The 14313-nt window shown below is 40.3% G+C and overlaps 1 protein-coding gene across 1 annotated transcript; it reads left to right on the forward strand.

The window, feature by feature from the left end:
• Nucleotides 1–639: 639 nt before the first annotated feature.
• On the forward strand, nucleotides 640–14313 carry gpr184 (G protein-coupled receptor 184). Its single transcript, XM_056283459.1, has 2 exons — nucleotides 640–940; nucleotides 12433–14313. The coding sequence occupies exon 2, from the start codon at nucleotides 12433–12435 to the stop codon at nucleotides 13483–13485; it is 1053 nt and encodes a 350-aa protein (XP_056139434.1). The 5' UTR covers nucleotides 640–940; the 3' UTR covers nucleotides 13486–14313.

The raw sequence follows: 14313 nt of genomic DNA on the forward strand, positions 1-14313 counted from the left end.
TCCCCGGATCAACAGAGGAGGTGGAACAGTGACTGGGACGGCTCGGAAGAGTGGGGTAATTGGCCAAATATAATTGGGAGAAAAAGGCGGGAAAAATCTGAAAAAAGGAAAACATCAGAAACTTTAATTTAGTTTTTTAGTTAGTTGTCATTTTAAGAGACCTGTCAGTCAATTTGGGAGTGATAGCAGGTTCCATACCTATGTTTTTTTGTTTTTTTGTGGGCCAACCAGTTAGTCTACCTCTAAATTAAGCATTGTATCTATAAAGACAAGGAAATTACCATTGCATTTTTACTGTTCTCTGCCACTGTTGCAGCATAGTTTCTAGTTTCATCTTCCCTGTTAAATAGGGAAACTGTGGTTGCAGGGACAGAGATGATTTACACTCTCAAACCTTTCAGTGGCATTGACATCTGCATCAATTGTCCCACTGTAGCCTGCTGTTTCTCCCCGCCCCCTAAATCTACTTTCTCTATGCACACACGTACAACACATGCCGCAAACCTCCTCCCCCTACATCTTTTCTCCCCTCCTGTAACTGTATCTCTCTCTCACTCGCTCTCTCTCTCTCTCACCCCCCTGCCTTTCTCCGTTTCTGTTTTTCCTTATGACATTTGCGCCTCAGTGCACCAGGCAGCACGTCATCTCGACCTCAGCACATGTCTGGAGAGACATAAAAAAACCACACACCATCTGTTGTTTTCGTTTCGGCACAAAAACGTCGAGAGTTGTAGTGCTGAGCTCAGTGCATCATGTGCCACTGGGGTTGCTTGGTCCCAAATAGGCAGCTGTGAGGATTTTCTTCCTGAAGATTGTCCCTTGAATTCCCGAGCGGATCTCTCACAGGCCAGGGAAACATCTGGAATGTGTATGAAGTTCTTCATCCTCTGTGACAAATCATCTTTGACACTGAAGACAAACCCCTCCTCAAAAGTAACAGGTGAGGACATATAGGTACTTACAATTATGGCACGGGGGACATCTTAAAAAATGTACGAGTTTAAAAAAGGCTTATTCGATGATAAAAACAGTAATCAAATGTTTAAAAAGTGTAGTTTCCAAACAAAACTGGTACGGCTTCAAAAGGATGCTTTTTTTTCTGTGAATAAGAGCCAAAATGTTTCTTTCTCACCTTTTATCTTTTCTCAAATGGGCTGATCTAAAAGAGGCTTATAGAGGTATGAGTCAAAGCAAAAATAAAAATAGCAGAAATGTCTATGCTCTCTGTTGGCTAAAATGTAAAAATATATACGACCGGTGGTCACCGCAACAAGCACTAGACTACAGAAGTAGCTCAGAATTACCATGATGCTCTGGAAACATAGTTCTTGCCATTAACTTTGTTAAAAGAAACACTCAACGATAGGAAAAGTGTTCAACAAAAAAGGAGCAAAATAATCCAGTGATTCAAATAAATTCTTTATGAGACAGTACAAGCTTGTTTCATGCCATATGCAATCATCAGCTGTCAAATTGAGTTCTTGGTATTAGGAAATATTTTCAGCAGAACAGAGATCTTTCAGTTTTGGGTCGAATGTAAGAGGAGCGCATCTCACATACTGCTTGAAAGGACAAGTTTTGCTGCTTATAAGTCTTGTTGTCGATGATGTCATAGCAGGCAGGCTCATCCCAGTATGTTAGTATTAACCAACATATACTACACATGAGGTAAACACACAAATAACTCAAGCTTAGAATAGCACTTTTAAGTGTTCCTGGCTATGTTTACTAGGGGTTATATGGTTCATGGAGCAATCGGCATCATCTGATTCATTAATAAATATGTTAATACCTATGTATAAGCATCAAAAGTAGTCAATCGTTTTCAGTTGTCAGGTGTGTATAAGTTAACGTCAGCCAGTTTCCAGTCGCACATGAGAGAAAGCATGAATATTAAGTGGAAATTTGTTTTCTTAGTCATTTTGTTAGCAAGGGGGAAAGATCACCCTGCAGTTAGTCATACCAGCTGTACTGATGACAAACCTACTAAACTAAACTAGTCTGATGAATCGAAATTGCTGAGAAACTTTAGCTGAAGAATTTCCCCTTCAAACTGATCTAATGAGTAGGTCTGCATAGCTGTATAACCTGCATTATTTGACAAATTTATGAAATATCGATCAAATTACTGATGCACCTACACACCGGAGGAGGCTATGCAGTGATTGCAAATAGCTTCTCCATTATTGAGTTTGGACGGGAAAGCAAGTATCAGCCCAGAAGTTAATGGCATTAGATGCTCTCTGCTGTCAGATCACAGCCAAGCCCAAGAGCTACACCAGAGCAGGGAAATGGAACAAACATAAAAAAAACCCCTCTGAGGTAAAAAGGTACAGCCACAGTGATACAGAATGTAGCACAATTTCCTGTTGTGGAAACCTTGGTGATGTTGGAGATGGAGATTAATACAAGGGGGGGGGGGCTCTCTTAAGGTCTTCAAGCCAGTCTTCAATTATTATCATATTCTTATAGTAGGAAATCATGGGGCTATAGGCTAAAGCTAAACACACATTCTCTGAAAAGCTTACTGACCAGATGGTTTTATTATATGAAGAAAATACTTTAAAGTTCTTTTTATTGAATTTCACAATTTACATAAATACGCAAAAAGAACACAGTTCCTACCCGACAACGAACCCCCCCCCCCCCGCTGTCACTTGATAATGTTAAGCTTGCTTTACTTTATGGAAGAATGTCCAACATGGTGTGCATGTATATCAAAGTGAGAGACCATAGTAAATACCAGGCACTAAGTAATGCGAAGTGAAATTGAGAAATGAAAAGCATTTAAGTTATGAGAGGTCAAGTAGAAGCAACACGTTCAGGCCTGAAATGTCAAAAACCATATCCATGTGTGTGTCAAGGATCAAAACATGACAGTTTCATTATTTATCCCTGCACTTGTGGGGAGGGTTCGTCAAACAATGTCAAAAAATATCTCCACACTTTTAACAAAATTCTTTTCAGACCCTACCCTGTGGTTTATATCCGAGTATGAAGAGAATCTTATGAAAAATAACCAATGTCACACAATGGGCAACAAAACATGGCATCAGTAACAAAAACATTAAAACATATAGTGTTTTTATTTAGCCCAATAATCCAGGTAAGAAAATCACAGAAAGTTGAATCAGTTCATCTGGACATAACGTTTACTGAGAGAAACTCAATGCTTGATGCTATTCACACACACCTTTAACATGTTGTTTAACTGTATTGTACATTAGCTGTGTTGTATGTCTGCATTTTATATATATTCTATATTATCTGTATTATCTTTTTTCTACATTATTTGTATATTCTGTATATATTTTCTTGTTTGCTTGCTCTTGTTTTTCTTGTGTTGTATAATAAGTCCAGTCAAGTAGTCAAGTCAAGTAGGTTTTATTTTGTCCCCAGAGGGGCAATTGTTGTGTAGCAGCAGCAACATTTAAACACACAAATGCTCCACAGAATACATAAGGCAAATAAATACAAATAAATACATCATGTAGTGAGGAGAACAAAGCCAACGAAAAGCAATGCAACAGTAAACAGTGTTTATCAAGGTGGAGCTGGTGTTACCGCTTACTGTTGGAGTTTAGCAGTGAAATGGCTAAGGGAATGAAGGAGTGTTTGTATCTATTGGTTTTGACTACTGCGAATTTGAAGCAGGAACCAGAAGGCAAGGTCTGATGCTCTAGGTGCATGGGGTGGGTGCTGTCAGACAGGATTGATTCTGTTTTCCTTAACATCCGCTTGTTATATAAATCAGACAGACTTTTCTGCTGGGTAGCTGTGATACTACTGCAGCCCGTGATCAGCTTTGTTACTGCATTTTAGTGCATATTAACTATGTTGTATAGATTTTTTTTTGTTGCCTGATGCCCAACAACATCAGGCAAAGGGGCTGCCAATGGAAACTAGCCTCTTTGCTAACTCGGGTATATTTACATTTGTTTCGAATGTTGGTTAATGTAAATTGCCTCTTCCCAAATGAATGTTAAAAAAAACAAAAACAAAACAAAGAATCCCCCCCCCCCAAAAAAAGGTTTCATCGCTCATCTAAGTAACCTTGTCAATGTCAACTGACTGCAGGTACCCCCACCTCTCACATCCTCTGTGAATAGCCGCCAATGAAACTAGTTAATGGTCACGGCAATTTGCATATGAAACATCATTGTTTTCGGTCATTATGCCACTTCAGTCGACACTGAAGAGGCTACTTATACCTTTTTACAACAAAATTAGCGTGTGTAAGCGGGTTTTTTTTTAAACGCGGGTATACCTGCTAAAAATAGGCAATTGACTCCTTTCACAGTGCCAGCAGACCCGGGTGAGCTTATTTCTTTTTTTTCTTCTGTCGTGTGATCTTTGACGTCATGACCGGAAAACGGGGAAGTTAACAGTAGAAAGCAGAATGGAAACCAGAGAGGCTGTGGTCAACGTTACTTTTTTATATCTTGTATTTGTATCTCTTTCAAACCACACAAACTAAACGATGTTCGATTGCTGCTTGAACGAAGACGGAAACCCACAAAAGGTTGCCAGGTCTTTGTGATAAAACCAGCCTAACCTAACCAATCAAAACTAGCCAATCAAAACTACCCCAATGTCAACTAAGACTAGCCCAAACAACAGCCCAATGAATGTGTTTCTCCGTTTTGCTGTGGGTTTGGCGATCACCATGATACGCTCGAATCTCAGTTCTGCAGTACCGACAGAAAGCTTTGGTTTCATCCCCGGCCACACGTTATATCCAATCCTTCAGGCTGTTTTCACTTTCCCACTCCTTATTGTATCTCTTTCCATATTTTGCCCACTTACCGGGTTTCATCTCTTTCTAACCGGATTGATATCTAGGTAGCGTAGCTTCCGTTAGCTGAACAAGTCACTGTGAGAGTGGGAGTCAAGCAGGAGCGCAGGCTCACTCTGTGTGCCAACCAGTGTGGGGCGTGTCCCATGGCCATGTGTGTAAGTGCTGATCTAGAGTCAATTTGGCTTGTTTCTCATTAAAGGTGAAGATTAGGATTTGAGTACGACCGTGTCAGTGCTAAAGTTGTGTAAATTGCTGAATTTTAAATGTGTTGAAAATATAGCCTATTTTGAAATTATTTTATTGAAATATACAATTAATGTAATTTGCATGCAAAACCTCAACCCGTGGGCAAAAAACAAACAAACAACCCGCGGCAACATCTTGACAGTAGCCCAATTCCGTGGGAAAACTGCGGACCTGGCAACACTGCCCACAAACAAATGTTTTCCCTCAGTTTTCGGCGCGATTTTATGACGCACGGACAATGGCAAATTAGCCAACGGCGCTGAAATTGGCGTGTCCACCCGGGTGTCGCGTTTACATCAATGCCGATCGAAGGTGGAGCCGATAAATACCCGTGACTACTGCAGAGTCGTTTGACCCGGCAGGGCATGCCGATTATACCCTTTTACATTTAGTGGGGCAGCTTAGCATAAAAATTGTGCATTTTGAGATAAAAGCGTCAAACTTGGTACATATGTAGCTTAATATATTTAGAAGAGGTATGGAGCCACTGAAAATTAACCCCGTAGTGGCCATGGCAGGCATGGACGTTATTAGATCGCTTTTGCCGGGTCTGTGGCCTCCCTAAATTTCATATCAGCCATTATGACAAGACAGAGGAGAATGGTACCTTTCCAGAGATACCAATATTATTGTTCTAGTCCAAGTAGAACCAGAGATATGCCATTTTTACATATCGGATGTCACCAATGCACGTTGAAAAAACTAAGTTCCCAGTCCCTTCTGTTATTCATCTATACACTATGTATAGACATCTATACCTAAACACTCCTCTTCTGTTGGTCAAGGTTTAGAACCAGCGATTGCAGGAAACAATACGCAATTCAGTACTTCAACAGCGTTTATTGTTTTTTTATTTTATTCACAAAAGTAACTGCTTAGTTTTTTCAACATGCATTGGTGACATCCGATATGTAAAATGGCATATATCTGGTTCTATTTGGATTAGAACAATAATATTGGTATCTCTGGAAAGGTAACATTCTCCTCTGTCTTGTCATAATGGCTGATATGAAATTTAGGGAGGCCACAGCCCCGCTAAAAGCGATCTAATAACGGCCATGCCTGCCATGGCCACTACGGGGTTAATTTCTCTCTTACAGGGGCAAATAAGGATGTTACAACACAAAAAATAATTAGAGAAAAAACAGAAGGGACAATTCTTTTAAAAACGATCTGATGGTACAAGACTGGAATAAAATATATGTGGAAGATGTAGACGAAGCCTATGACACATTTTTGTCAATAACAATGGCTCTTTATGAAAAAACTGTCCTCTAGTTAAGAAAGTACTAAAACAGAAAATTACTGAAAAGCCATGGTTAACGAAGTAACCATGGAAGAAAAATGTATTATATAAAGACTTTTTAAAGAAGAGAACAAAATAATTGGAACACAAATACAAGACGTATAAAAACAACCTGACAAAAATCATGAGAAACAGCAGAAGGGATTACTACAGCAAATTACTAGAGGTCAATAAAAACAACATAAAATACATGGATGGTATTGAATGATATTATTAAAAATAAAAAGGGGGAAACTGGAAACCCAAATACTTCCTAACCAAAAATAATAAAACTATCAACGATATGGCCTTAATTGTTAATGGATTCAATGTTTTTTTTTGTTGGTGTTGGTCCTGGTTTGGCTGGGGAGATTGCAAGCACTGGCTGTAGAAATGACGTGGCAAGTAAAGATGTACAGCTAAAAGAATCTGTTTTTAAAGGGAACAGATGAAAAAGAAATTACTGACACTGTCAAAAGATTTAAGAGTAAGAAGTCAACAGACTGCAATGGTTTGAAATGTCACTAGTTAAAGATATTGTTGAGTGTGTGGTGAAACCTCTTACATATATATGCAATCAATCTCTGAAAACCGGTGTTTTTCCATGTAAAATGAAAACAGCTAAAGTCATACCCATATACAAGGCTGGAGATAGACACACACTCTCAAATTACAGACCTGTTTCTTTGTTTTCACAATTCTCTAAAATACTGGAAAAAATATTCTACTCAAGGTTGGATGACTTTATCACAAAACATAATGTACTGTGTGAACGACAGTATGGATTTAGAACCAATAGGACTACATCATATGCACTCACTGATTTTGTGGAAGCGATAACAACTGCTATAGAAAAGAAATAATATGCTGTAGTATTCTTAGATCTAAAAAAAAAAGCATTTGATACGGTTGACCATGACTTATTATTAATAAAACTACAAAAATATGGAATCAGAGGAGTAGCTCTTTCCAGGCTATCCAGTTACCTAAATAATAGGAACCAATATGTGCAAATTAATAATTATAAATCACAATTAATGATGGTTAAGTGTGGAGTTCCTCAAGGCTCAGTGTTGGGGCTGTTGTTGTTTATTTTGTACATTAATAATATATGTGAGGTTTCAAAAGCACTAAAAATGATTTTATTTGCAGATGACACAAACCTAATTTGCAGTAGGGACAACTTGGAACAACTTTTGGATACAGTGGGAAATGAATTGAAGAAACTAAAGAGTTGGTTTGATTCAAATAAACTAACACTAAATCTAAGCAAAACGAAATTCATAATATTTGGGAATCGGTCAACAAACTCAAACAAGAAGCTCATGATAAATGATGTAGAAATCGAAAAAGTGTCGGAAATCAAATTTCTTGGAGTAATAATAGACAATAAATTATGATGGAAACCACATATAAAGTATATCAAAGCAAAAATATCAAAGTCAATTGCAATACTATATAAAGCCAAAGATCTCCTGCATCAACCAGCACTATACACCTTCTACTGCTCCTTCATATTTTCATACATCACCTACTGTGTGGAAGTGTGGGGGAACACATACAAAACACACACAGATCCAATTCTCATCCTTCAAAAAAGAGCCACAAGAATTGTAAACAAAACCACTTACAGAGAGCCTACAAACCCACTCTTTATCAAACTGAAAGCACTAAAATTTAAGGATTTGGTTGACTTCAAAACAATTCAAATCATGTACAGAGTAAACAAATCAGCAGTTACCAAACAGTGTCCAAAGGTTGTTCCAAAGGAGGGAAAGTAAACACGATCTCAGAGGAATATGTATATTCAAAAAACAACTAGTGAGGACAAATGCAAAACTACATTGTATATCCATCAAAGGAGTCAATCTATGGAACAACTGTACAAATGAAATGAAGATGTGTACATCAATAAGTAAGTTTAAACAACTCTTTAAAAACAACATATTGAATAGATATAGGATGGATGAACAAAGAGGTGGACTGGAATAACATGACATGATACATGACGTGAAAGGTGCCTTGTTTGACTTGTACTGTTTTGTTTATTTAGATCTCTATGCATTGGCATTTCTTTTCTTTTTTTCCACTTTTGTTTCGTCTTGAAAGTTTTGGTTTGATTTGATTTGATTGATAAAGTATAAGAAAGGGGTAGGACCAGAAAAGTTCTTTACTTCATCCTACGCCCTTTTCGAACATGGTCTAGTTATTACTTGTGTTGTTACAGAGTTTGCAAAATATGTTCACTATTATTTCCATTTGTTCTTGTATTCCTGCCTGTGTATTTTATTTTGTTATTTTAGAATGTTCGAAATAAACGGAAGCGGAAAAAAAATTCAGTGGCTCCATATCCAAATTTCTTCTAAATATATTAAGCTACATATGTACCAAGTTTGGTGCTTTTATCACAAAATGCACAATCCTTATGAATATTGAAGCTAAGCTGCCCCACTAATTGGTTAATGCTAGATCCAACGGGGTGTAGGCACGGACGTAGACGTGATTGGTTGTTGCGTCGGCCAATAGACAGCGCGGAACTTCGAAGCGCACTGACTGCCCGACCGAGACAGCAATAGTTGGGGCGAGTTAAGTTAACGTTAGTTAGCTAGTTTAGTTTAGGAACAGCGGGAAACAGCAGATTGACGTTAGACGCAGCTCAGGCCTTTGGCCCTCGTGTGAGTTTGCTCATCCAGGACCTGGGGTCCTGAGCGTGCGGCCTCGCTCCTTAGACGCAGCTCGGGCCTTCGGGGGCAAGTAGATTGATGTTAGGCGCAGCTCACGCTCGCTCGTCCAGGACCCCCCCCCCCCCCCCCGAGCCTGCGGCCTTGCTCCTTAGACGCACCTTTACTAACCAACTCTATGTCAACGTGGATTTTTTTAAAAAAAACACACAGATAAATAACTATAAAGCTACGCTAGCTAGCAACATAATCCGTGACGTTATATGTAGTCGAAGGACCCGATGTTTCAGTGCGCATCGTTTGTTTCAAGTCAATGCGCTTCAGGGTTCCGCGCTTTCTATTGGCCGACGCAACAGCCAATCACGGCTATTTCCGTGCCTACACCCCATTGGTTCTAGTGTCAACCTATTACGTTGGGTTGGCGCTAGAATGCGTCGTCCGGAGGGAGGTGGGATGGAAGTCCGCTGCTCGTCATCAAATGCTCACGACCAATATCGACTCGGGGTCCTTCGACTACATATGACGTCACGGATCACGTTGCTAGCTAGCGTAGTTTAATGCTCGTTTTCTAGTTATTTAGCTGTGTGTTTTTTTTACAATCCACGTTGACATAGGGTTGGTTAGTAAAGGTGCGAGGGCTGAAAGTCCGAGCTGCGTCCAAGGAGCAAGGAGGGGTCCTGGATGAGCGAATGCGCGCCAGGGCCGAAGGGCTGAGCTGCGTCTAACGTCAATCTACTGTTTCCCGCTGTTCCTAAACTGAACTAGCCCCTACCCAATCATAAGACTGGTCGATTCCACTGTGAGCATTTGATGACGCACAGCGGAGTTCCCTCCCACCTCCCTCCGGACGATGTATTCTAGCAGCAACCTTTTACATTGACCACCAAAGGCGGATGTTAGTGGGTGTTAGCAGCCAGCGTGAGATGAGTGATGCAACGTTTCTCTGTGATTAAAACAGATAATATGCTGGGAGGCAAACAGGAGCATTTTTTGCTTATGAATGGCACAGCGGTGTCACTGAACAAGGGTGACCAGACGTCCCGGTTTGTCTGGGATTGTCCCGGTTTCAAGCTGGGTGTCCCGAGTCCCGACAGATATCTGTATAATAGTAAAATGTCCCGGTTTTCAACATCCATCCCCCAAATTACCCGGTTTTCACGGCAGTTGAAAAAATATTGAATATTATATTTATTTTCAGCGCATACAGAGACGTTGCCCATGTTCGGTTCCTCTCATTATTACCTAATTCAATCAAAAAACATAAACGATGCACAACGTATCTGAATTAAACACTGATTTAGTTGTATGTGTGAAGATAAAAAAAAGAACTCGGCTACTCTAGCCTGTCTTTTTTTGGTGAGAGGGGATAACAATGTCTGTGAATGTTCTCATTCATCCAGGTCATGGTTATCCAAAGGAATTGAATCAAGTGCAACTGGACTTGGTATATATCTGTGAAGACGTTTCGCCTCTCTGGGGATAACAATCCTTCAATGTATCATGTCCGGCGAGACAGACAAGCTTGTGAGCGCGTGCATATGCATGTGCGCGTGCACGAACATGCAGTAAACTTTTTAGGGTCCTAGTTCGGGATTTTGAAAATCTGGTCACCCTACACTGAACAGGAATTTGGATGAATGGCAAAACATCTTCACTATCTTATTAAGAAATGTACCACAACGAAAATCAAACTCATCAGTTGGTTAATTGCTAGGACCATCCACTTAGCCAAGTCCACACCCATGGCATATGAGGCTGGACCAGCGTGTATATTACACGCTTTGGCGTGATACCGGGCTGGCATATCTCATCCTATCCCATGGCCATGCCACAGTGTGGGACAAACTAGTGACATTATTATTACTCTTGTTGGAACAAAATCTGAAATGTGAAGTTTTTGTTAATTCTTATTTATTCTGAGAGTCTTGCTTAGTTCTGAGCAGTTGTGTGTGTGGTTTTCCCCCCCAGTTTTAGCCTGGAGTAACTCAGATTGATAGTCAGGACATAACAGGCAAGAAAACGAAGACACCCGCCTATCTTAAGATGTAGTCTTTGTGTCTACAGTGTGAACCACGGAAGCAATGTCATCAGAGAGAGCTAGGCAGAGGCCCCCAAATGTTTTCATACCTTCCTGCAAAGATACTTTTTGCCTCAGGACCCACCAAATATTTTGTGCATTAACATAAACAACGAATTCTCGTGACCTGTCAAAAAGCGAGACAATTACCAGTCCCCTCCATGCTGTTCATCAGCGCAGTATTCCACTCCCTCGGATCAGCAGAGGGGGTGGAGCAGCGACCGGAATGGCTCGGAAGAGTGGGGTACTTGGCTGGATACAATCGGGGAGAAAAAGGGGGAAAATCCCCCCCCCAAAAAAATGTGTGTGTGTGTATTTTTATATATTTGATCACAAAAAAGAAAATAAATGTGCATTTTCTTTCTCTGTCTCCAAATAAAATGTGTTTATTGTGTGAACATCCCACAACTTTCTTGGCCCCCTGCTGAACCACAGTTTGAATACAACTGCATAGGCTATGCCACGATAAAAAGCTAAAAAAAAAAAATTCTCTGGGAGAGATCCACAATTTAATCCTGTTTTAATGACGATAATCATGTCTTTCACTAAAATGGGTTTGCAAGTAAGTCTTCAAAAGAATACGTTTGAATAGACATGAATCAGTGGGTTTTATCACGACATTGTATTGATCGTCACACAAAAGGTAAATTCAAATTGTGCGACCTGTAATATTCACTGGTTTCAGCAAAATGCAAATGCTCACATCGTGACTGATAGTCTGTATTGCCCCTGTCTGGAACTTAGTTTGAGAGCATGCACTGCAATAAAGGAGACTATTTTAGATGCAATTACGTGAAATTGGCATTAACATAAAATGATGCATTCAATAAGGGGATGAAAGTTGAATGGAATTGCAATTATTTTATCTGAAATGAAGCCTTTGTTTCCTAATGTGCTGGATTTCTACAAAACTGAGGTTAAAAATGCTAATATGGTAGATTTAGGAAAAACAATCATGAGCAGCTGACATATTTGCCATGCAACAGTTGAGAGAGAAAGAGGAGAGAATTGGCTATCACCGTTGCTATTGGAGTTTTGGGTGTGAATTTTAATCTTCAAGGAGAACGACTAAGCTATGACCCTCTCTAAAGGGAGACAGACCTCAATCCCCTGCCCATAACTCATTACTAATCCCATACTAGTTTAAATTCAATGACTTCAGAGATGATAGCCCAAATGATTTCATCTCTTGAGCTCATTGCGCTATAAAATAGGGATGGGGAAGCAAATAGTAAATTTATATACTAAAATGTTATGGTTGGGAGTGAGTCTCACCTGTCAGTTTAAGCTTGGCCAACTTGATACACAATGCTACTGCATACTAACTTTTCTCTTTATATTGCAGATGGACTTCTATAATCGGACTGAAAACAATGGCTTAACAAGCAAATCTGTAACAATGAACAACACATGTGTGAATGTTGGTGAAAGTCATATTGGTGACTTCCTGATGGCAGTCTACATCCTGGTCTTTATCTTAGGTTTAATCGTCAATATCTTGACTTTTGGCCCCATTTACCAACAAGTACGAGGCCAGAACATTCTGGGCATCTACCTTCTTTGTCTGTCCTTTTCTGACCTGCTCTTCATCCTCACCATGCCTCTGTGGATCAACTACTATTACCAGGACCACCACTGGAAGCTAGGTCCCATCTCCTGCAGCATAGCTGGCTTCTTCTACTACACCAACATGTACATCAGCATCTTCCTGCTCTGTTGCATCTCGGTTGACCGCTGCCTGGTGGTCAACTTTCCCATTCGCTTCAAGGCCTACCGCACCTCGTGCCACACCTGGGCAGTGTGCATATTTGTCTACATCCTCGTGGGGGCCCTCCACATCCTGGTACTGGTCAATGACAATCTGAAGGATGCCCATGATGAGAAGAATAACAATGACCGCTGTTATGAGACCTATCCCATGGAAAGGCCGGTGGCCTTCTTCAATCTGCTAAGGGTGGGGCTGGGTTTCGTGATTCCCCTTCTGATTCTCGGTGTTAGCTACTGGAAGTTGCTGGCCACCGTCAGACAGAGCCCTGGTCTGACTGCCCCAGCAAAAAGGAAGGTGCGTTTGCTCTCCTATGGGGTGATTGGTATCTTTTCCGTCTGTTTTGCGCCATACCACATCCTCCTGCTAGCACGCTCCCTGGTCTTCTATCTCAGCACAAACTCAACAATTCAAAGTGGATACTGTCAGTTTGAGCAAAACTTGCACTTCTACTTTTCATGCTCACTAGCTCTGTCCAGTCTGAACTGTGTAGTGGACCCTGTGCTCTATGTTCTGGTGAGTGATGGGGTCCGAGAGGAGATGAAACTGACTTGGGGGAGAAAGAAAAAGACAAAGAGAGGGTATCCTCTGGAAACATACAATAGAAGGACTACAGCTACAAAATTCATATGAAGGTTATATGAAGAGCAGCTTGTATGTATTGTTGTATATATGCATGTGTAGCTTAACGTCATATGCACTCACATAGGAATTTGTAGATAGGAGCTTATGTGTCAATGCACATGCGTAGCAGTTTTCACTTAATGTCAGCATCTCTGAAGATAGGAAGTGATCAATGCACTCACTCAACCTATTCTCCTTATCCCTCATCCATTGCCCATCAGACAGCTGCTGACCATTTGAGCTAGTTAGACTGCTGCTTCTGTCTTGGTCATTTTTTTCCTTGTATCCAGTGCTCTGCAGACCAAGGGGGTTTATAACATGCAGTGGGATGCTGGTTAATGAAACTGTTGTCCGCAATTCTGCTGTCAAATTGACGAGTTCTGTAAGGACTGACTCTTCTGATTCTGATGGACAAGGCTGGGTTTCGAAAACCCTTGTGTTTTCCCTCAGATCTACTCAGCGATTTTCTGGTTGAATCCATGACAATTATATAACTAGTACATATCCTTGAATCATGACTAATGACACCCATCATTTTGCATGACATCATCTTCAATGTGTGACAGGTTCCATGAAATATTTTTAATATAACCCCAAAAATAACTTCAAATAAACTGATGGAGCATGAGTTGATTTTTTTTTTTTTTACTAGTGCCGAAAGTTTCTTGTTACCAACGGTTCTGGTATCATATAATAAATGTATCTTGGAAAACAGTTGTGTTGAGGAATTCTAAGCCCCCACATTAATTCAGGCAATTAGCCTCTAAGTTCTCACACATCATGCTGGTCACAACACCAACATAACTGTACTTATCATCTACCATCTAATAAAGAAAT

This window comes from Lampris incognitus, chromosome 7 (genome assembly GCF_029633865.1).
Source record: "Lampris incognitus isolate fLamInc1 chromosome 7, fLamInc1.hap2, whole genome shotgun sequence".
Classification (NCBI taxonomy): domain Eukaryota; kingdom Metazoa; phylum Chordata; class Actinopteri; order Lampriformes; family Lampridae; genus Lampris; species Lampris incognitus.